At 50.3% G+C, this 22736-nt stretch overlaps 1 protein-coding gene and 1 long non-coding RNA gene across 4 annotated transcripts in view; one reads left to right on the top strand and one right to left on the bottom strand.

The window, feature by feature from the left end:
• CAND2 (cullin associated and neddylation dissociated 2 (putative)) overlaps positions 1–22329 on the top strand; it is a 38637-nt gene extending 16308 nt beyond the window's left edge. Inside the window, exons 7-15 of one of the 2 annotated variants that reach the window (XM_002813120.6) lie at positions 38–174; positions 1921–2213; positions 2640–2781; positions 3148–4650; positions 6872–6967; positions 12499–12668; positions 14444–14608; positions 18508–18615; positions 20797–22329. In XM_002813120.6, the coding sequence (XP_002813166.5) occupies positions 38–174; positions 1921–2213; positions 2640–2781; positions 3148–4650; positions 6872–6967; positions 12499–12668; positions 14444–14608; positions 18508–18615; positions 20797–21024 (2842 nt within the window). In that variant the 3' untranslated portion in view covers positions 21025–22329. Of the gene's footprint in view, positions 1–37; positions 175–1920; positions 2214–2639; positions 2782–3147; positions 4651–6871; positions 6968–12498; positions 12669–14443; positions 14609–18438; positions 18616–20796 lie in introns of both variants that reach the window. The other variant, XM_054551245.2, reaches the window with a different exon arrangement.
• Positions 132–12700, bottom strand: LOC129058423 (uncharacterized). Of its 2 annotated transcripts, none has more exons than XR_008523490.1 (4): positions 12387–12700; positions 2298–2432; positions 1874–2065; positions 132–394 (listed from the first exon to the last, which is right to left on the bottom strand). It is a non-coding gene; the product is annotated as an uncharacterized LOC129058423 (long non-coding RNA). The 2 variants fall into 2 exon arrangements; XR_008523491.2 differs by having other exon boundaries at positions 264–1459.
• Positions 22330–22736: the final 407 nt, after the last annotated feature.

Raw genomic sequence — 22736 nt, forward strand, 5'->3', positions numbered from 1 at the left:
CTGGATCCAGCAAAGCATTCCTCATCCTGCCCCACAGGTGCCCCAAGGAAATGGGCCCTCACGTGCCCAACGTGACCAGCCTCTGCCTCCAGTACATAAAACATGACCCCAACTACAACTATGACAGTGATGAGGAGCAGATGGAGACAGAGGATAGTGAATTCAGTGAGCAAGGTTGGTGGACAGCCCATCGTTGGGGTTGGAGGGTGGAGGTGAGCACAGCCTTCCTGGGATCCCCCAACCAAAGACAGTGGTCACATTTGGTGCCCCATCCTGATGCCAGCTCTTCCTCAAGCTCCAGTCCCACCTGCTGTGACTGCACAGACCACGGTAATGATAGTAGTCATTGCTGTCATTTATTGAGCATCTGCTGGTCGTGTTCCTCACAATAACCCTAAAAAAACATATTATTACCCCCGTGTTTCAGACAAGGACACATACTGAGAAGAGAGTGGCCTGAGATAACACATCTAGGAATTGGCATAGCTGGGCCTTAGAGCCAGGTCTGTCAGACTCCCCCACCTCTGCACTGCCACCGTGTACCCTTTTATGAATGGCTTTCAGGAGATAATGTCTTTAACCCAGCAGAGGAAAGCTCTGATGGTGGAATGGCAGGCACTGGCAGGGGAGCAAGATGTCTCCATGGGGGTGGACTTGATAGCTTCTTTCCTCCTATGCCTGTGGTCCTGTGTGTCATTCAGACAGATTTCCAGGGCAGAGATGCCCCTAGGCCTGAAGGCAGGGCATCGATGGAGACAATGGATTTAGAGCCTGAGGGGGTACTTGGAACAAGATGTGATGGTAAATGAGATTGGACAGGCATGTGGGGGCCTTGAATGCCAGCCAGGGAGGTGGGACGCTTGTCAGTAATAGAGAGCTAAGGATGTGTGTTCGTGGGTGGCCTACTGTGGGAGTGACAGTGATCCATTAGAGGGGATGGCTGCTGAGCTGCCCGGTGGCCGTGGCCCACTGTGGCTGTCCAGACACCACCCTGTGGGTCCAAGTGGTCCACAGAGTGGTATGGGCAAGGCCATGCTGGGCTCTGAGCCTGTGCCTTGGGGCGCTCCCAGGCAAGACTGTCCCCATCTGAGCCTCCTGTGTGCCTCCGCAGGTGATAGGGCTGGGCCTCGTGGGCCTGAATCTCAGCTCTGCTGTTCCTCGCTGTGTGCCCTGAGAGTCTCACCCCCTCTGAGCCTTAGTCTTGTCGTCTGTAAAATGGGGCTTGGCAGTACCTTCACTTTTGAGATGATGGTAAAGACTGCACGAGCCCTTGACTTTCAGGGAGATTGTCGGGTAGAAAGCCACACAAACCCAGCATTTCCTCTTTATTAGTCCTGCCTGGAAGCCTTTGGAATCAGGACCCTTGAGAGGCAGAGATCGGGGGGAGAAGAGGCCAAAGGGAGGCTCTGTCCCTTCTCCCTTCTGGAGTCCCAGTAAACGAAACATCACATAGCCAAACCTGACGCCAAAAGATGAGTTTTGTGCCCTAAATTGATTCTCCAAGTCTACATGAAGACTTGGAAGTCTGTTTTTTCTATGGTACAGTCCAGACAATTAAGGGTCTGGAGGCAGAGGGAGGACCTTAGTTTAACTCCAAGTATTTCTTTAACTTGGGGCAAGCCACTTCCTCTCTCTAAACCCCAGTTTCCTCATCTCTATAATGGGGAAATAATCCCTGTCTCAAAAGGTCTTCATGAAGCTAAAATAAGATTATGGGTTTGACATGCTTAGTCCCATCCATAGCACACAGTAGATGCCCATTAAAAGGTAGAGAATGTTCCCCATAGGGTATCTATAAATGCTGATCATCAAAAGGTGAAGCACAGTGCCCGGCTCTCTCTCCTCCCCATCCCTTCTCCCCCGAGCCACAGACCTGTCCTGGGAGATGAGGGTTCCATGTGTGTCTTGTTCCTGCCCCAGAGAGTGAAGACGAGTACAGCGATGACGATGACATGAGCTGGAAGGTGCGCCGGGCAGCTGCCAAGTGCATCGCAGCCTTGATCAGCTCTCGGCCTGACCTGCTGTCTGATTTCCACTGTACCCTGGCACCTGTGCTCATCTGCCGCTTCAAAGAACGCGAGGAGAATGTCAAGGCTGATGTCTTCACTGCTTACATCGTGCTGCTGCGGCAAACACGGCCCCCGAAGGGATGGCTGGAGGCCATGGAGGAACCCACCCAGCCCGGCAGCAACCTCCATATGCTACGTGGACAGGTGGGCATGTCTTCAACTCCACCCCTACCCCCGATTTGCCTACCCGGCCACTCACCGTTAGTGTCCCTGGACTTGGAAACTCACCTGGGGAGAACATCCAGCCGTGGAAGGGAAGGGGTCCCCGGGGTAGGGGGCAGGAGCCAGCCAGGCTTCTGGAGTGTAGTAGTGACAGCCAGCCTGCCTGAGTGACCTTGAGCAAGTTGCTTGGTCTCTCTGTACCTGTAAAATAGATGGAAATTTGCCTGCTCTCCAGCGGTCTGTGTGCAGTCACCAAAAGCCTGGCACAGAGTGAGGGACGAGTGCTTGGGAGATATCTCGATGCCGACATCCTCCCTGGGGATGTGCTTGGCAAAGCCTCCTGGTAGTGGGCAGGTGGGGAGGTTTCTTGGGTGGTCCCTGACCTTGACTTCCCCCTCCTGCCCACAGGTGCCTCTCGTGGTCAAGGCCCTGCAGCGGCAGCTTAAAGATCGGAGCGTCAGAGCCCGCCAGGGATGCTTCAGCCTCCTCACTGAGCTGGCGGGTGTCCTCCCCGGCAGCCTGGCCGAGCATATGCCTGTGCTGGTATCAGGTAGGCTGGACTGCAACCAAGTATCTGCTGTTCTGGGCCACTTCCAGAACGCAGACCCCACCCCTGAGTTGAGCCCCCAATTCCTGAGAGAGTCTGGGACCCAGTCCCAGGCTCGGTCCCTGGTCAAGAGTCTCCAGTGGCCTCCCACTACCAGCTGTGAGAACAAGGCCGGTTCCAGTGAGTTCCCTGGACATGTTTCCCTCAGCTCTGGCCACTGGTCAGCGCTGACTTCTTGGAAGCTTCTGCAGAAGAGTTTAGGTGCTTCAGTCCAGCTCAGGCACCTGTAGGTACCCCAGCCTTGCTTCCAGAGAGGGCCGTGTTGCATCAGAGGCAGTGGCCTTCATAACCTTTGCATTCACCCTGCAGGCATCATCTTCTCGCTGGTCGACCGCTCCAGCTCCTCCACCATCCGGATGGATGCCCTGGCCTTCTTGCAGGGGCTGCTGGGCACCGAACCAGCTGAGGCCTTCCACCCACACTTGCCTACCCTCCTGCCACCTGTGATGGCCTGTGTGGCTGACCCTTTCTACAAGATTGCAGCGGAGGCCCTGGTGGTGCTACAGGAGCTGGTGCGGGCCCTGTGGCCGCTGGAAAGGCCGCGGATACTGGATCCTGAGCCATATGTTGGAGAGATGTCTGCAGTCACCCTGGCGCGACTCCGTGCCACTGACCTGGACCAGGAGGTGAAGGAGCGGGCCATTTCCTGCATGGGCCACCTTGTAGGCCACCTGGGTGACCGGCTTGGGGATGACCTGGAGCCCACGTTACTGCTCCTCCTGGATCGCCTGCGGAATGAGATCACCCGGCTGCCCGCCGTCAAGGCACTTACGCTGGTGGCCGTATCCCCACTACAGCTTGACCTACAGCCCATCCTAGCCGAGGCACTGCCCATTCTGGCCTCATTCCTGCGGAAGAACCAGCGGGCTTTGCGACTGGCCACACTGGCAGCCCTGGACGCCCTGGCCCAGAGCCAGGGCCTCAGCCTCCCACCGTCTGCCGTGCAGGCCGTGCTGGCTGAGCTGCCTGCCCTGGTCAACGAGAGTGACATGCATGTGGCCCAGCTGGCTGTGGACTTCCTTGCCACAGTGACCCAGACCCAGCCAGCCTCTTTGGTGGAGGTCAGCGGCCCTGTGCTCTCAGAGATGCTGCGGCTGCTGCATTCACCCCTGTTGCCAGCCGGGGTTCTGGCAGCCGCTGAAGGCTTCCTGCAGGCCCTGGTGGGGAGCCGTCCCCCGTGTGTGGACTATGCCAAACTCATCAGCCTGCTCACTGCGCCTGTTTATGAGCAGGCTGTGGATGGTGGGCCTGGCCTGCACAAGCAGGTGTTCCACTCATTGGCCCGGTGTGTGGCAGCCCTCTCAGCTGCCTGTCCCCAAGAGGCAGCAAGCACAGCCAATCGCCTGGTCTGCGATGCCAGGTCGCCCCACTCCAGCACGGGGGTCAAGGTCCTGGCATTCTTGTCGCTGGCTGAGGTGGGTCAGGTGGCTGGGCCAGGCCCCCAGCGGGAGCTGAAAGCGGTGCTCCTGGAAGCTTTGGGGTCACCCAGTGAGGATGTGAGGGCTGCAGCCTCGTATGCACTGGGCCGCGTGGGTGCTGGCAGCCTGCCCGACTTCCTGCCCTTCCTGCTGGAGCAGATTGAGGCTGAGCCCCGACGACAGTACCTGCTGCTGCACTCACTCAGGGAGGCCCTGGGGGCCGCCCAGCCTGACCGCCTGAAGCCCTACGCCGAGGACATCTGGGCCTTGCTGTTCCAGCGCTGCGAGGGCGCTGAGGAGGGCACCCGGGGGGTGGTGGCCGAGTGCATTGGGAAGCTGGTCCTTGTGAACCCTTCGTTCCTTCTGCCCCGCTTGCAGAAGCAACTTGCTGCAGGTAGGCACACAGGTGTGGGCAAGGCAGCCCACCTTGGAGGTGGGCAATTTGCCACTGAGCATCCAGGCAGCTGGGGCAGAGTGAGCTATTTCAAGTCACTGGGTACAAGAATCACGGTATCTATGCGACAGAGGCAAGGAAGCTACAGAGGAACACACAGTGATACCTGAGACTTAAAGGCTTCCTCCTATGGGACTGTGGGATAGAAGGGACAGAGTCCTTGATAGGTCCCTACAACAAATACACTTAAAAATCTCATGATGTTGGCTAGGCATGGTGGCACATGTCTGTAATCCCAGCACTTTTGGAGGCTGAGGGGGGTGGATCACTTGAGCCTGGGAGTTTGAGACCAGCCTGGGCAACATGGTGAGACCCTGCATCTACCAAAAAAAAAAAAAAAAAAAAAACCTCATGATGACAACTTCATAATCCTTGATGTGGACAGTAGCTCAGTGCTCCACACAGAGGTCAACAAAAACAGTTTTCCCAGTAGCCGTAGACTGCAGCCTGCAGAGGGTCAGCTCTTTTCGGCTAGCCTGAGCCAAGAGCAGACGTCAGTATAGACGGGGACAGGCTGACATGCCCCTGAGGCTTGGAGAGGGCTGGGCAAGAACCAGGGGGGGCAGGCGTTGTGGCTTGTCATGTTGTGGCACACCAGGTATCTTAGCTTCAAGAGGTGGAAAGCAGGCAGGTAGGGTCATTGGGCTCCTAGGAAAGTGAGAGTTCCCAGAATGAAAGACCAGTGGGCTTCGAGCTGGCCAGCTGGCCCCTTACAGAACCAGTGGATGCTCTGGTTGAAAGAATGCAGGTACAGTGTTTGGTAAGCTATGTGGTACCTATAGTAATTAATACTGAGTAAATCGAGAGCTGCTGTTGTTACTAGGTATGTTAGTGATTTCAGTTAAGGCCTTCTTGGGTTGCTGGGCTCGTAAGAAGCAGTTGTCTGGCCTCATGACTGGATGGAAGAACATTGTTGAGGACACTGTCTATTACGTCACACAAAGAACCTTGAGAGACGAGAGTCTTAAGATGCGGAGGAGCCCTGCTTTGCCTAAACACCTATTTGTTTCTGTCCCACGTGCACTATTGAACCAGCCACCCGGTCACATTTCCTTTTTAGCACCAACTGCTGGGAAGCTTAGAGCCAGATGAGTGGTCTGCTTCTAGTAGGTTCCTGGGACTTCCTTATTGATGCTCTTTGTACATCTTCCTGCTAGTCTCCTTCTCACCTCCCTGCCTTCAGTCGTCCTTGGCCTTGTTCTTGTTTTCAGTTCACTTAATCTTACTCTATTGTGCCTCTCTTCATCAGCCACCCTAAATCTTCCTGGGAGCCAGTCAGGCTGGCAAGAGAAAGAGGTAAAAGCTAAAAGTCTGAATTCAGTAACTCTTCCATTCATCATGCCTTAGCACCAAATGGTAAACTTTTCCTCGAGGCTGAACGTAAAGTCTGTGGGGTGGAAACACCTTAGCCCATTCACTGCATTGTGCTGGGGGTTGGGCGGGAGGCAAGGGGGGCGAGCCACTGAGGAGAGATTCAGAGGCAGGTGGAGCATCCACCCGTCCACCCATTTGTTTCCTTCATTAAGGGAATGTACTTCCCCTCTTTATTGGGCTTTTCTACTCAAAGCAAGCAGCAAAGCACAAGTAAGCGAGCTCTCCGTGACCGAGCCTGGAGATGATCCGAGTTCTGTTAGGCCCCCCTGACCGCCAGCCAGAACGCAGCCCCAGGAAGAGGGGCCCAGCCAGGAATTCTGGATCTGCTGTGTGGCCTTAGACATGAACTTAACCTCTCTGAGTCTCTCCTCATGTGTCAAAGAGATGATTTTTATTGGTGATTTTATTGGTTCTTTTAATACTACTTTATTATTAATTAATAGGATCATTGTTAGGACTAATTGAGATAACATGTCTGAAAAATCCCAAGGCCTGAGGGAAGGTCTTTGTTGGAGCAGTTCCTGTCTTGGTTATTGGTTCCCTGTTTGCAGCCTGTGGTGTGGTTACCTGAGCACTGGTAGTCCTACTGTTTCAGCTGCAGCAGGAAGAATTGAGAGGAGATTCAAGGCTGCCAAGGGAAATGGTAGAATCCACTTTCCCAGAGATGGGGAGGGGGTACAGTTCTGTCTTCCAGGGTAGCAGGGGGAGGAGCCTCAGCGCCTTCTGATCTGTGAGCATCTAGGATTGGCCCCTGCCCCTCACTAACTCACCTCTTCTTGTCCTGCAGGTCGGCCACACACCCGGAGCACCGTCATCACAGCGGTCAAGTTCCTCATCTCGGACCAGCCCCATCCCATTGACCCCCTCCTGAAGAGCTTCATCGGTGAGCACCTCCCTCCTGCCCCCCCCCACCTTGTTCAGTGCCCCCACCCAGTCCTTGAGCTTGGGCTGATGTTTCCTACCCAATAGCCAAGGGCAGTGGGAGATCCGGGAGGTGTGCCCATGATGGGCAGCAGGGCCTGGCCCTCCAGTTAAAAGGCCTGGGTTCACATCCCTGCCTTCCTACTGCCACTCAATCATGGGTGGGCCTGGCGTGCCCATCACACCTCTAAGCCTCGCTTTCCTCATCTGTCAAACGGGCGTGAGAAACTCTTATTATCTGCATCTTCTAGAGTTGTCCTGGAGGCCCATGGGCAACTGCGGGAGAAGATGCTTCGTCAACATATAGACTCTTGGGAATGGAAAACCATCAGCCTCTCAAATGCCTTAGCTTTTACGGGCCCCAAAGTGGGGCAGGGAAGAGCGTTCCCCCCCTGCCCCTCCGCCCCACCCGCCCACTAGGATCACCCTCTGTCTGAGGGGCCTTCTGGCCTGAGTAGCCCAAGCAGCCTTCACTGGGAGGAGAGGAACTGAGGCCTCCCTCTGGGGCTCAGCAGGACCACTGGGTTTTTCCTAGGAAGGCAGAGCCCTCACCCCTTCAGAGCTTGGAGCCTGCAGCCCCTCACTGGGCCACACAGGAGTCTCAGCCCACATCTAGGCAGGGCAGCCCAGTAGAGAGAGGTTTTGGAGCTCACCTGCCTCAGGTTCGAATCCTGGCCCTGCCATTCCCTGGCTGTGTGAGTGTGGACAAGTCTTCTCATCCTCAGCTATAAAATAAGGGTGCTGGGCCAGGTGCGGTGGCTCACGCCTGTAATCCCAGCACTTTGGAGGCCGAGGCAGGTGGATCACCTGAGGTCAGGAGTTCAAGACCAGCCTGGCCAACATGGTGAAACCCCGTCTCTACTAAAAATACAAAAATGAGCTGGGCGTGGTGGCAGGCACCTGTAATCCCAGCTACTCTGGAGGCTGAGGCAGGAGAATCACTTGATCCCGGGAGGCGAAGGCTGCAGTGAGCAGAGATTGCACCACTACACTCCAGCCTGGGCGACAGAGCAAGACTCTGTCTCAAAAAAAAAAAAAAAAAAAATTAGTTGGGCATGGTGGTGGGCACCTGTAATCTCAGCTGTTCGAGAGACTGAGGCATGAGAATTGCTTGAACCCGGGAGGCAGAGGTTGCAGTGAGCCAAGATTGTACCATTGCACTCTAGTCTGGGCAACAAGAGCGAAACTCCGTCTCAAAAAAAAAAAAAAAAAAAAAAAATGGTTGTGCTGATACTCATCTGCCGGGGGCCTGTTATGTGGGACCAAGGGGTCAGCAGATGTGACCATGTTCTGCACTGGAGAACTTGTGCAGAAGCTCTAGCAATGTCATTGGCATCAACTTTGTCCCTTGCCCTAATGCAGTGGGCACATGCCCCACACCCCGGCCTGATTTCCTCCATCATAACAGAGCTGCCCTTGGCTGGCACCACCAGCGACCTTCACCTAGGGGTTCTGGCTTGCTTTAAAACATTTGAACTGGTTTTTGAGCTCTCACTGTTTATCAGGCACCACACTAGGCCCTTTAATATACCTCATCCCAGTGGATGCTCACAGCTCCCTGCATGTAGGACTGCTCCATTTTACATGTGAGGAAACTAACTCTCAGAGTGGGGATGTGAACTCGGGTCTTGCCAGTTCCCCACAGCTATGTTCTCACAGAGAACGGGGAACCTGGGAGCCAGTACGGCACCATCAAAGAGGCCCAGAAGAGGCTGCTGGCTCTGAGCTTGCATCCTTGCTCTGCTGGGAGCCTTCCTGCCCTTCCCAGTGCATCACATCAGGGGCACGTGGAGGTGGCTGTCCCCTGGCTGGCGATGGTAACTTTGATCACCCACCGCCAGGGTTTCTCTCCACTCTAAAATTACTCTTTTTTTCCTTTGGAATGAATATGAATTTTTGAGTACATAAAATAAGTAGTTTATGTAAACATCCTTTTTCTCATCAACTTTTTTGCCCACTAGGTTTAGCATCCACGGTTGTTTCTTGCCTGAGTCAGTGATTACTGTGATATTTGCCAAATGGTGACTTTCTAGTTCCATTATTCTTTCTGTAGTTATAAGTTTGCATTCTACTGTCTGGAAGAAGTTTTTCTTCTCTCCCATTTATTTATTTATTCATCAATTTATTTGTCATTAGAGACTCATGGCTTCTTCCCACTTCATTCCGTGGGCTATATTACTGTCTTTATTTAATTTTGATGTTCAAAATTGTCTCAGATTTAGCCATTGGGAGCCCTTCAAGCTGGTTCCTATTTTCTATTGACATGTTTCCATCTCTTTTTTTTTTTTTTTTTTTTGAGAGAGTCTCACTCTGTCACCCAGGCTGGAAGGCAATGGCACAATCATGCCTTACTGCAACCCTTGCCTCTCAGGCTCAAGCAATCCTCCCACTTGAGCCTCCCAAGTAGCTGGGATTACAGATGTGCGCCAGCCACCACACCTAGCTACTTTTTAAGTTTTTTGTTATAAAAACAGGGTTTTGCTATGTTGCCCAGGCTGGTCTTGAACTCCTAGGCTTAAGTGATCCACTCACCTTAGCCTCCCAAAGTGCTGGGATTCCAGACATGAGCCCCTGTGCCCAGCCTCCATCATTCTCTTAAGTATATCCTTGCTTTTGGCACGATGAGATGCTCCAGATTCATTGCGAACCTCTCCTGCCCCAGTCCTGGAATCAGCCATTTCTCCAAGGAGTCCTGATTCCTTTTAGTGGAGAATGGTATTTTGAATCCAAGATCTGGACACTAGATGAGCCTGTTGCCATTGGGGCCTCATTGCTTCTAGGCCCTCTCAGCAGACAGAACTAGGAAATGCGTGTCTATACGCAGAGACACAAACGCGCACGTATATACATGTGCTTCCAGATGCATACTCATGCACATCTTTCTTTGTCACTCCTTCTTTCCCTCCCTGCCTCTCTTTCTCTCCTTCTTTCTCCTCTCTGTTTTCTACCTACCTACCTACCTATCTTGAAAACCTTGAGTTCATAGCTGCTTCCTATTGCAGTCTAGTCCCCTTTCCATCTGTATCTCTTTTCTCTTACGGTAAGAAACCCAGCTCCCATTATCTACAAGATATTTATTTTCTTAATCCTGAAATACACAGAAAGTAGTCTGAGAATTGCTGACTCTTATCTCTCTGAAAATTCATACTTGTGTGTAGTTTTTTTGTCTTTCGCTAGAGGGCAGCTAGTCAAAATACTCGAAGTGGCTTGGTTTGTTTTCTCCTTCATAAGCTGGGTGGTTATGTGGATCATTTTAAATACAGTTTATTTTTTTATTTTTTATTTTTTATTTTTTATTTTTGCCGGGGGAGATGGGTACGGTGGTTCACTCCTGTAATCCCAGCACTTTGGGAGGCTGAGGCAGGAGGATCACCTGAGGTCAGGAGTTCCAGACCAGCCTGGCAAAACCCCATCTCTACCAAAAAATATAAAAATTAGCCGGGTGTAGGCCGGGCGCGGTGGCTCACGCCTGTAATCTCAGCACTTTGGGAGGCCAAGGCAGGCGGATCAGAAGGTCAGGAGATTGAGACCATCCTGGCTAACACGGTGAAACCCCGTCTCTACTAAAAATACAAAAAAATTGGCCGGGCATGCTGGTGGGCGCCTGTAGTCCCAGCTACTCAGAAGGCTGAGGCAGGAGAATGACGTGAACCTGGGAGGCGGATGGAGCTTGCAGTGAGCCGAGATTGCGCCACTGCACTCCAGCCTGGGCCACAGAGCGAGACTCCATCTCAAAAAAATAAATAAATAAATAAAAGCCCGGTGTGGTGGCACATGCCTATGATCCCAGCTACCTGGGAGGCTGAGGCATGAGAATCGCTTGAACCCGGGAGATGGAGGTTGCAGTGAGCTGAGATTGTGCCACTGTACTCCATCCTGGGCGACAGAGCAAGACTGTCTTTTGACTCAAACAAAAACATAATAAATAAATGCAGTTTTTTGCATTTTGGTTTTATTTTTAGGGATTCCCCCATCCTTGATTTTATTTTTTTATTAAGTATATAAAACATTAACAATTCTAAAATGTTTATAATGGCTGGGCGTAGTGGCTTATGCCTGTAATCCCAACACCTTGGGAGGCTGAGGCAGGAGGATCACTTGAGTCCAGGAGTTCGAGACCAGCCTGGGCAACATAGTGAGACCCCCATCTCTAAAAAAAATTTTTTTTTTTCCAAACCAACATGGCACATGTATACCTATGTAACAAACCTGCACGTTGTGCATATGTACCCTAGAACTTAAAGTATAATAAAAAAAATATTTTTTAAGTTTAAACTCTATATCATAGTTTATTTTCTGCTACTATAACAGAATACTACAGATTGGGTAGTTTATAAACAAGAGAAATTTATTCCTCACAGTTGTGGAGACTGGGAGGTCCAAAAACATGGCACCAGCATCTGGTGAAGGCCATCCCATGGTGGAAGGAAGGGCAGAAGTGAGCATGGGAGACAGAGAGACGAGAGGGGGGCTGAGCTTCTCCTTTAACAGGAGCTGCCTCCCATGATCACTGACCCACTCCTGTAGTGACGGCATTAATCCATGCGTCAGGGCCTCACCCTCATGACCTAATCACCTGTCAATACTATTACCATGGCAATTAAGTTTCAACATGAGTTTTGGTGGGACATTCAAATCATAGCACTGTACAAGTCTGGGCGCGGTGGCTTATGCCTGTAATCTCAGCACTTTGGGTGGCTGAGGTGGTGGATCACTTGAGGTCAGGAGTTTGAGACCAGCCTGGCCAACATGGTGAAACCCTGTCTCTACTAAAAATACAAAAATTAGCCGGGCATGGTGGTTCGTGCCTGTAATCCCAGGTACTTGGGAGGCTGAGGCAGGAGAATCGCTTGAACCTGAGAGGTGGAGGTTGCAGTGTGCTGAGATCATGCCACTGCACTCCAGCCTGGGCAACAGAGTGAGACTCTGTCTCAACAACAAAACGAAACAAAAACAAATCATGGCACTGTACAAAAAGGAGTATCCTGAGAAATGCTGGCGACTCTGTATAAGTTTCTTCACCTCTCTGATCTTTAAGAGCCTCACCTATAATATCAAGTTAACATTCACAGAGTCCATGCTCTGTGCCAGGCACTCTGCTATGTGCTTTTAATGCATTACCACATTAAAAAAATTTTTTTCTTTTTTTTTTCAAGATAATGCTGAGGCACCACATTTTAAATTCTAAAAACAGTCCTATAGCATAGGTTCTGTTATGACTCCCATTTTACAGATGAGGACATTGAGGCTCTCCAAGGTCCTACAGTTAATTGGTAGAGCTGGAATGGAAGCCACATCAGCCTCGAGCCCACATTCTTATCTGGCCTTTGAAGGGTTGTTTGTGCCTGACACAAAGTAGATGCTCACCACACCCAGCTTACCCCCATTCAGCCAGTTCTGCACATGCACAGTAACCAGATGGCCAGGGTGGTGAGGGAGGTGACTTTGTGCTTTGGCTGTGCATCCCCCACACCTCTCATGTTCTTCTGCCAGGAGAGTTCATGGAGAGCCTGCAGGACCCAGACCTGAACGTGCGCCGTGCGACTCTGGCTTTCTTCAACTCAGCTGTGCACAACAAGCCCTCGCTAGTCCGGGACCTGCTGGATGACATCCTGCCCCTCCTCTACCAGGAGACAAAGATCCGGCGGGACCTCATCCGAGAGGTGTGGAGCAGAGCTGGGGACCCAGGGGAAGCTGGGGGTGATGCCACCTTTCATGCCTCACTGTTAGGGCATTATTATCTCATCAGAGCAGGTGCTGGGGCCACATGGCCTGGGTCAAGTCCTGCCCTGACTCCGAGCTGTGGGACCCCAGCCGGGGCAACCTGATCCTCTCTGAGCCTTAGTTTCTCCTCATGAGCACATGAGGGTGCTAATTGTGTCTGCGTCGTAGGGTTGCTGCAACAATTTGGTGACTGAGGTCCTGTAAGTGTTTAGAACCACCGCAGGCACACAGCTGGTGCTCAGTAAATGTTGATGTTTGGCAGGTGTTCACTGAGCATCTGCACTGAGCCCAAGCATCTGCACTGTGCCAGGACTCAGAGTTGGACCTGATTTCTGCCACCAAGGAGCTCATCATGGCCCCCTAAAGGACAGAGATGCCCACTCTGCTGATTACAGACTGCCCCCTCCTTACAATGGTTCAACTTTACAGTGGTGTAAAAGCAGTAGCGTTCAGCAGGCTCCTCACCTTATGATGGGATTGCCCCTGGAAACCAACTTACGATGGACCTATTGTGATGTAATCCCATCATACACCAAGGAGCAGCTGCGTTTAACTTAGAGCCCACCTGGTAAAGTAAGGCTTCAAGGGGCAGAGGTTAAAGGTGATTTAATAAGTTTCAGCTGTGAATTACTAGCAGCTTTGAGGCCCTTTAAGCTGGGTTTTGAAGGGTGAAAAGGTGTTTACCATTAAAACAGGGCTTCATGGTTGAAAGCTTCAGAAAGACCTGGGTGTCTTTTTTGTTGTTTTTTTGAGACAGGGTCTTGCTGTGTCACCTAGGCTGGAGTGCAGTGGCACAATCACAGCTCACTGCAGCCTCGACCTCCTGAGCTCAAGCGATCCTCCCACCTCAGCCTCCTGAGTAGCTGGGACTACAGGCGTCTACCACCACACCCAGCTAATTTTTTGTATTTTTTTGTAGAGATGGAGTTTTGCCATGTTGCCCAGACTGGTCTCAAATTCCTCCTGCCTTGGCCTCTCAAAGTGCTAGGAGGACAGCCATCATGCCCAACCTACCTGGGTTTGAAATTCCAGTTCAGCCACTTACAAGCAGTGTATCCTTAATTAACCTGCCCAACTCAGTTTCCTTATCTGTTAAATGAGATCAGTAACATTTACTTTTTTTGTTTTTTTGAGATGGAGTCTTGCTCTGTCACCCAGGCTGGAGTGCAGTGGCGCGATCTCAGCTCACTGCAACCTCTGCCTCACTGGTTCAAGCGATTCTTCTGCCTCAGCCACCTGAGTAGCTGGGACTACAGGCACGTGTCACCACGCCCGGCTAATTTTTTGTATTTTTAGTAAAGGTGAAGTTTCACCATGTTAGCCAGGATGGCCTCAATCTCCTGACTTCATGATCCGCCCGCCTTGGCCTCCCAAAGTGCTGGGATTATAGGCGTGAACCACCATGCCTGGCCAGTAACATTTACTTCTGATGCCGTTTGTGATGCTTGAATGAAACGTCATCCGTCAAGCACTCAGCACATGCCCGCCACTCAGATAGTGCCTGCTCAGTAGATTATAATTGTTCTTATTGCCACTGTTATCACCTGGGGGAAAGGACACTGCAGGCTGAGCAAAGGCATGGAGACTTGAGAGTATAAGGCATGATTTGGGACCGGCATGGAGTGTGGAATAGAGATGTGGGGTTTGTAGCAGAAACTAGAAGAGGTGTCCTTACACCCTGGGGCCATATCACCAACCTTCATCCCTCCTGCAGGTGGAGATGGGGCCCTTTAAACATACAGTGGACGATGGGCTGGACGTGCGGAAGGCGGCCTTTGAGTGCATGTATTCACTGCTTGAGAGCTGCCTGGGCCAGCTGGATATCTGTGAGTTCCTGAACCATGTGGAGGACGGGCTGAAGGACCACTACGACATCCGGGTAAGACCAAGCCCCCTGCCAGATCTATGTGCCCCTGTACCAAGGGATAGTTGGGCACCACTGGGGCCATGCTTGTTTGTCCTTGCTCCCTACTCCAGGCACCCAATGAAAATAGCTGCATTGTTGTTTTCTGATAAGAAAAGGAACCTGTGCCTCAAACACCTTTGGTGGGAGTCTACACTGGGCAGGCTCTTTGGAGGATGGTTTTGCAGCAACCAGAAAAAAAAAAATTGTCCAGGTGTGGTGGCTCATGCCTGTAATCCCAGCACTTTGGGAGGCTGAGGCAGGGTGGCTTGAGCCCAGGAGGTTGAGGCTGCAGTGAAACATGATCGCACCACTGCATTCCAACCTGGGCGACAGAGCGAGACCCTGTCTCAAAAAAAAAAAAAAAAAAATTCCCAGACAAAATTTTTGACCCAGCAGGGCACTTTCAGCTGTGGAATACTAGCAGCATTGAGGAGCGAGCTGCACCTCTTCATGTTGTGACCTGAAAGAGCTCCAAGCCCCAATGTTGAGTGGCAAGAGCTAGTTCCAGAAGTTAGGACCATTTTCTTACCAGACGGAGTGAGTCGGGCTGGTGGAGCAGTGGAGAGACTTCGGTTTCTTCAATTTGTATCTTTCTATATCTTTTTTTTAAATGTTAAAGTTTGTTCACATATATAATAGAAATCATTTAATTGTGGTGAAATATTAATAATACAAGTTACTATCTTCAGTAACTTACTATCTGCAAGTGAATTTTTTTTTTTTTTTTTTTTTTTTTGAGATAGGGTCTTGCACTGTCACCCAGGCTGGAGTGCAGTGGCTTGATCTCAGCTCACTGCAACCTCTGCCTCCCAGGTTCAAGTGATTCTCCTGCCTCAGCCTCCCAAGTAGCTGGGACTACAGGTGCCCACCACCACACTCAGCTAAATTTTTTTTGTATTTTTAGCAGAGACAGGGTTTCACCATGTTGGCCAGGCTGGTCTCGAACTCCTGACCTCAAGTAATCTGCCTGTCTTGGCCTCCCAAAGTGCTGGGATTACAGGTGTGAGCCACTGCGCCAGGCTCCATCTTCACTGCTTTTAAGTGCACAGCACAGTGGCAGTAAGCACATTCACATTGCTGTGCAGCCGTCACCACTGTCCATCCCAGAACTCTTTTCTCCTTCTCAAACTGAAATCTGCACCCATTAAACACTATTCTCTATGAATCTGACTACTCTAGGATTCTGCCCTTGTAAGTGGAATCATACAGTATTTGTCCTTTTGTGACCAACTTGTTTCACTTAGTCTGATGTCCTCAAGGTTCATCCATGTTGCAGCATGTCAGAATTTCCCAGTGTTGTATGTACAGACCACCAGTTTGTTTACCCATTCATCCATTGCTGGAAAAATATTTGGGTGTTCCCAGCTTCTGGCTATTATGAGTAATGTGACTGTGAACCTAGGTGTTCCGATATCCTTTGGAATCTTGCCTTCAGTTCTTTTCACTTTACCCAGAAGTGAAATTGCTAGATCATATGGCAATTCTGTGTTTAATGTCTTAAGGAACTGCCATACTACAACTTTATTTTTAAATTTTTATTTATTTGTTTGAGATGGAGTCTCACTTTATTGCCCAGGCTGGAGTGCATTGGTGTGATCTTGGCTCACTGCAACCTCCACCTTCTGGGTTCAAGTGATTCTCCTGCCTCAGCCTCTTGAGTAGCTGGGATTACAGATGCGCACCACCACGCCTGGCTAATTTTTATATTTTTTAGTAGAGACAGGGTTTCACCATGTTGGCTAGGCTGGTCTTGAACTCCTGACCTCAGGTGATCCACCCACCTCGGCCTCCCAAAGTGTTGGGATTACAGGCGTGAGCCACCACGGCCCACCCCATATTACAACTTTAAAAAATATGTACTGTAAGCATGAGTCACTTTTTATAATGAAAAATTAATACAAAGTAATCAAAAGTAACCCATACTTGTTTTAAAAGATTTACACAAGATGAAAGCAAATAAAGAAGCGAGTAATAATCACCCAAAAGCTTCCCCACACCCAGAGAGGCCTGCTGTAAGTCTCAGTGTGTTTCTTGGGATGATGCACATAGACCCTCATTCATTAGTCAACCAGTATTGAGTGAGTGCCAACACGCCAAGGTCAGTGTGAGAGGTGGGGTCCCTGCTCTCAAAGCTGTGGAGATGAGTGTATGAGACCTGTTTTCTAGAAATGGGATCACACACACATGCTGTTTTTTCCCCAACCTTTTAACTTACATTTACTGTATGTTGTTTGCTTTGCTTTTCAATATATATCAGTCCTGTCAAAAGCTGCAGGAGTTCCCATTTCCGTTGCACTCACCGCTACACATATATGTTATTTGCACATTTTCACAATTACAAACAATGCTGCTGTGAACACCCTGGTGCATTACTGTGACCCATGGTGTGATCGGTGGGCTTCTAGGATGGAGTGCATGTTCCTGCTAAAGCATCTGATGCGCGTGGTAAGGCTGCGCCTCCTGCAGCGGGCGTGCCTCTGACCACTCTGGACTTGGAGCTCCCGGGATGCTCCTTCTTGCACTTCCTGTCTGCCTGTGTCCTCCTCGGCTTTATTATTGCTTTAAACTATTGCTTCCTGCCAACCCCCAAGAAAGAGAAAAGAAGAAACGACATAAGTTCTCTGGGGTTCCAGCCCCAAGGTCTTGGTTGAGAAAGGGGGTTGGGTTTTCCAGTGTATGCCATGAGAATTAGTGGAAAATGATGGGGCGCACAAAGCTGAACAGGACTTTCCACCACAGGGTTCTGGGAGGCTCCAGGCGGGAAGGGTGTACTCAGCTTCTGTCATCTGGGTGTGCCTGGTATTGGGCATCTCGTGGGGCTACTGACCTCAGGACACAGAGTGAGGAGTTCTGGTCCGGCCCAAAGCTCCAGCTTGTGGGGATTTTTCCCAGGATCGAGCAAGTCTGTTCCTTCCATCCAGTCTGGCCGTATCCTCTCATGCCTGCCCTCCAGGAGTGCAGGACAGGGCCAAGGCACCAGTGCAGCCTTGGAGCCCACTCTGCTGCCACCCCGTGGGGTGAGGAGGGTGGGTGTGACAGCTGTAGAGCCCACAGCTTTGCGTCATCAAGTCTTCAAGTGAGCCTTTAGAGAGGGAGTCAACACTGCCCAGTTCACAGGGGAGACAGAATCTTGTCTAGTTCAAGGGCACAGGGTCATGGAGGAGCCAAAAGTCATAGCTCCTGAAGTCCAGCACCGCTGCTATTCGCTGCCCTGGGCTGGGCCTCCGCCTTTGCTGTGGGGTGTAGGGGTCAGGGTGTGGAGATGGGTAAGGCATGGGGATTTCAGACAACCAGTCTTTATGCTGTGCAAGGATTCTTTGTGAGGACTTGACTATTTTCAAAAGACATGACAATTATTCTCCTACAGGCTGAATCTAGGCCTGCAGCCATGTTTAGTTGGTGTCAGAGTTTTTGTTTGGTTTTGAAATCAGGTGTCAACATTTAAAAATTGAGACTTTTTTTTTTTTTTTTTTTTTACATGAAAATCAGGATTTCTTTTGAAAACAATCCAGTGGCCCCGAGCCACATGTCTGCACTCCCACCTGGCCACAGTCAGCCAGAGCTGCCCCAGCAGCCCCCTTCACTCATCCCCAGCATCTGCCTGACCAGTGGGCATCTGAGCTTTAGAACGACTCCCTCCCTGGTGCTTATCTGATCCTCCTTGGGTAAGCCAAGTGTAGTTGGCAAAGAAAGTGTCACCATTTGAGGAAACAGACCCAGAGAGGGAGAGACTCTGGCAGGACTTCATGGTGGTCTGAACTTGGGCTTCAGGTTTCAGGTGTGGGGCCTCTGCTCTTTCCTAGGGCTGGCTGCTGCTCTTGCTCCTGCACCATTTCACTAAGAACTGTCTCCCGTCTCCTTCCTCTGGGCAGATGCTGACCTTCATTATGCTTGCCCGGCTGGCCACCCTGTGTCCTGCACCTGTCCTGCAGAGGGTGGACCGACTCATTGAGCCACTAAGGGCCACCTGCACTGCCAAGGTAAGTCCCTGGCCCAGCCCTAGCCCAGGACCTGGAGCACCTACTGAGTCCTCAGCCAGTCGTTCAGTTACCCCTTACTGAGCACTTCCTGCCGTGCAGGTGATGTTGTGAAAGTGCTTCATTTAATCATTATCATTGCCCTATAAAGTACCTCTTATTATCATTGTATACACAGGGGAACAGAGGCTTTGAGAGGTTGTTATTGGTCAACGCTACACGGCTAGTAAATTGCAGAGCTGGAATCAGACCCACCTCTGTCTCTTCTTCCATTCATTAAACACTTCCTGGGTGCTGAGCCTCATGGGAGATACTAAAGATACAACATTGAGCCTGATAGGTTCCCTACTGTCTGTCAATCTCTCACCTCCTTGTTGGGAAGCTGGGTCAGATGACTGGTCTAGGGCAAAGCTGCTAGACTGGAGTGCCTGAAGGGTCTGGAGAAGGGATTTGGGGTGGAAGCTCTCATGGAAAGCTGGTGTTGGGAGCAGAGCCTGGCGCACGTAGGTGGTACCTAGTAAATACCTGTTGAATGAAGGAATACATTTGGGTTTTTTAAGGATGGGAATCATTACCAAAAGGAGAGCAGTGTTTTAGGCTGGCACTTAAAGAGGAGAGATACCCATAGAGTGATTTTCAAAAATGAAATCTTCTGTGGATAAAACACTAAAATTGGTAGTTTATTCATAGAAACCTGCCTTGTAAGTTTACATTTTTAACATATGCTTACTATTGAGTCCATCCAAAAAAAAATGCTTCTACAGGGCCAGGCCAGTTTTGACAGTCTCTCATTTCTAGTTTTCTCTGAGCTCTATGGCACCAAGAAAAGTCCCAGTTTTTAAGAGGGGAGGTACATGTGGCACTGCAGTGCCAGAACATTCTTGCAGTAGCCCGAGGTGGCAAGAGAAGCTCTGCTCTGAGTTTCCATAAGAGCCACTCATCTGGCCACGCGGAGGATGCTGTCTGTCGGGCACTGGGCTGAGCATGGATACATCCACACCCACAGTCCTTACCCATGACTCTGAAATCTACCAAGCTCTGACAACCAAAAGCTTTTTAGGAACCTGTTTGTCACAAAACTTGACTTGAAGTGGCAAGAGGCTGTGATCTTTAATTCTTGTCAGTGTACCACTTTCATATAAGGGACTTAAGCATCTGAGGATTTTGGCATTCGCTGGGATCCTGGAACCAAACTCCCATGGATACTGAGGGACACCTGTACTACTCACATTACTCATGCATGTAGTAGAGTATTCACGTATTTGATTACAGGGTATTGTACAAGACTCCCCTGGGAATGTTATCTGCACAGTATTACCTTTCTAAAACCCAAAATGTCCTGGATTCCAAGCACATCTGGCTCCAGGGGTTTCAGAGAAGGGAGTGTGGACTTGTGTCAAGTTGTTTAATCTTCTTGGCAACTCTTACGAAGAGGCAGCTCTTACTTATAGATGGGGAAATGAGGCTCACAGATGTAGTTACCTGAAGTCACAGCTCTTGGGGGCAGAGCCATTTGAACACAGGACTCTGCAACTCCAATGCCAAGCTGTTACCCACTGCATTGAATTCTTTAGGAAGAGCCCACCATAACAAGGAATTTGAACTTTAGTCCATAAATGGAGGAATTACTGAGCTCCTCTGCCTAAGTGGGAGATGGTGGGAGAAGAGGAAACAGAAACTGCAGGAGGTAGTTTGGGGCGCTTACTCTCCGGCTGTGTCTGTAAAACAGATTGCGGGGCAGGGACTTGGGTGAGGAGGCGGCTGCTAGAAGACCATCGCAGTAATCCATTCATTCAGTCTAGTCATAGGGTGCTAAGAGCTGGTTTTAAGCACAGGGAATATAGGCTGGATCCCTGCAGTCTGTCGGAGGCAAGTATGGGAACACAGTACTTGCCACTGTCAATTAACAAAAAGCGACCACTTAATTGGCTGCCCAAAGGCCCCTCAGGCTGTACTCAAGCTGATTTGAATGGCAAAGAACCTCTGTAGGGAAACTAGCCAGTGCAAAAGCCCAGAGGTGGAGTTAGGAAATAGCTGGTGAGACAGAAGCCTCAGGAGACCTCGCAGCAGGGATTTATGTTGGGGAAGATGACAGGGCAAAGAGGAAGCCAAAGACCAGTGAGGAGGCAGTGGTGCTGGCCAGGCTCAATAAAGGATGGCTGCTTCTGCTGTTTCCTACTTTAGGTCAAAGCTGGTTCTGTGAAGCAGGAGTTTGAAAAGCAAGATGAACTGAAGCGCTCTGCAATGAGGGCAGTGGCTGCCCTGCTGACCATCCCCGAGGTGGGGAAAAGCCCCATCATGGCCGACTTCTCTTCCCAAATCAGATCCAACCCCGAACTTGCTGCCCTCTTTGAAAGCATCCAGAAGGATTCTGCTTCAGCCCCCAGCACAGACTCAATGGAGCTCAGCTAGTCCCCTCAGCACCAAGGTGGGCCCTCGCTTAAGAGAAAGGAGCCCACCCCAAGCCCGAGGCCTCCCCATCCCACCACCGCAGGTCTCTACTTTTGCCCTTCCACCATTTCACTGGGGGCCCTGCCGCTCCTGGTCAGGGCTTACAGTGCCTTCTCCAGGGACCCAACTCAAAGGCCCCCAGCCCAAGCTGTGAGGCTGCCAACAGTTGGGCCCCTTCCTTAACTCAGGACAGTCATCCAAAGAAATAGGGTGAGGAAATTTTCAGTGACTTCACACTGTACCCCTCCATAGTCTGTCTAGTTCCTTCAGAGGGTGTCTCTGCCTCACAAACTAGTAGTATTTAGAAATAGGCTGTGCTGTCACAGCTGTAAAAGGTCAGGAGGCAGCAGACACCACTCTGGTTTCTTCACTGCATTCAGCAATGCCTGAAGTTAGTGCTCAGGCCGGGCGTCCCAAAAGAAAAGATACTTGAGTTATTCACATTTTAAAATTCAAAACGGTTCATTTTTAAGTGGCAGTGATGAATCAGAAATTTGGAAGATACGGGTTTCTTTTTTCCAGGGAGGAGGAATGGGTTGGGTAGGGAACTGGACAGGCTTGGACCTCATGTTTATTTCAAAATACTTACTAGCAAATTGGGCAACAAGGAAGTACACATCTTCCATGCCACCACCCAGGCATAACCAGTTGGTTTGTTTCCTTCTGAGGAAGGTTTCAAATGTGTCTAGTGTTTAGTATTGAGGACAAAGAAATACAAGTGGCAGGCCCAAGTATTTTCTGTGATATCCCAGATTAAATAAAGATTAAATTCTAAGTTACTTTTCTCTACACGACTCGTCTCCAATTGTTAATCGAATCGCCTGAACCCAGGAGGCAGAAGTGCAGTGAGCCAAGATCAAGCCACTGCACTCCAGCAGGGTTGACAGCATGAGTCTCAAAAACAAAATCCCAAAAATGACCAGTTTGTATTATAAATATTTATGACTAGGTTTTGAACAGGAGACAATCTGTAAGATGCCTGTCTACTAGAATGAGACTAGAACTAGAAAAGCTTACACAAGATGCCTGTAATCCCAGTACTTTGGGAGGCTGAAGCAGGACTGCTTGAGCTCAGGAGTTCAAGAGCCTAGGCAACATGGCTAGACCATCTCTACAAAAAAACTTCAAAAACTACCCAGGTGTGGAGGTGTGCATCTGTAGTCCCAGCTACTTGGAAGGCTGAGGTGGGAAGATCACCTGAGCCTGGGGAGGTCAAGGCTGTAGTGAGTGTGCCACTGCACTCCCAGCCTACGTGAGAGGAAGACCCCGTCTCCAGAAAAAATCAGGACCACGTGTCACTAAATTCTGAGTACCACTCAAGAGGCTCAATTCTCACCAGTTAGGTCCCCGCCTTGGCAAAACTGCTGTAACATTATACCTGAAGCAGCAGCTGGTGGGAAGGTTATAGGAGACTGAAAGTGCTTTTCCAATAACCGTGGTGGATTAACTGGAAGAGCAATTTGTACATCATCCTGTTCTTTTTGGACAGAAGTTACAGGATGCAATTTAGGCATCCCATAAGAATCTGTGTAAGAAATTCATCTGGATATTTCCATGCATATCAATTCTCACAAGCATCACATGGAATAACTTGTCACCTAACTTTACAAAAGCAAGGCTAAGAATGACTACTTGTGGCTTGGGAGCCACAAGCTTCTTCAAGTGTCTCAGAA

Source organism: Pongo abelii, chromosome 2 (assembly GCF_028885655.2).
Source record: "Pongo abelii isolate AG06213 chromosome 2, NHGRI_mPonAbe1-v2.0_pri, whole genome shotgun sequence".
NCBI classification, from domain to species: domain Eukaryota; kingdom Metazoa; phylum Chordata; class Mammalia; order Primates; family Hominidae; genus Pongo; species Pongo abelii.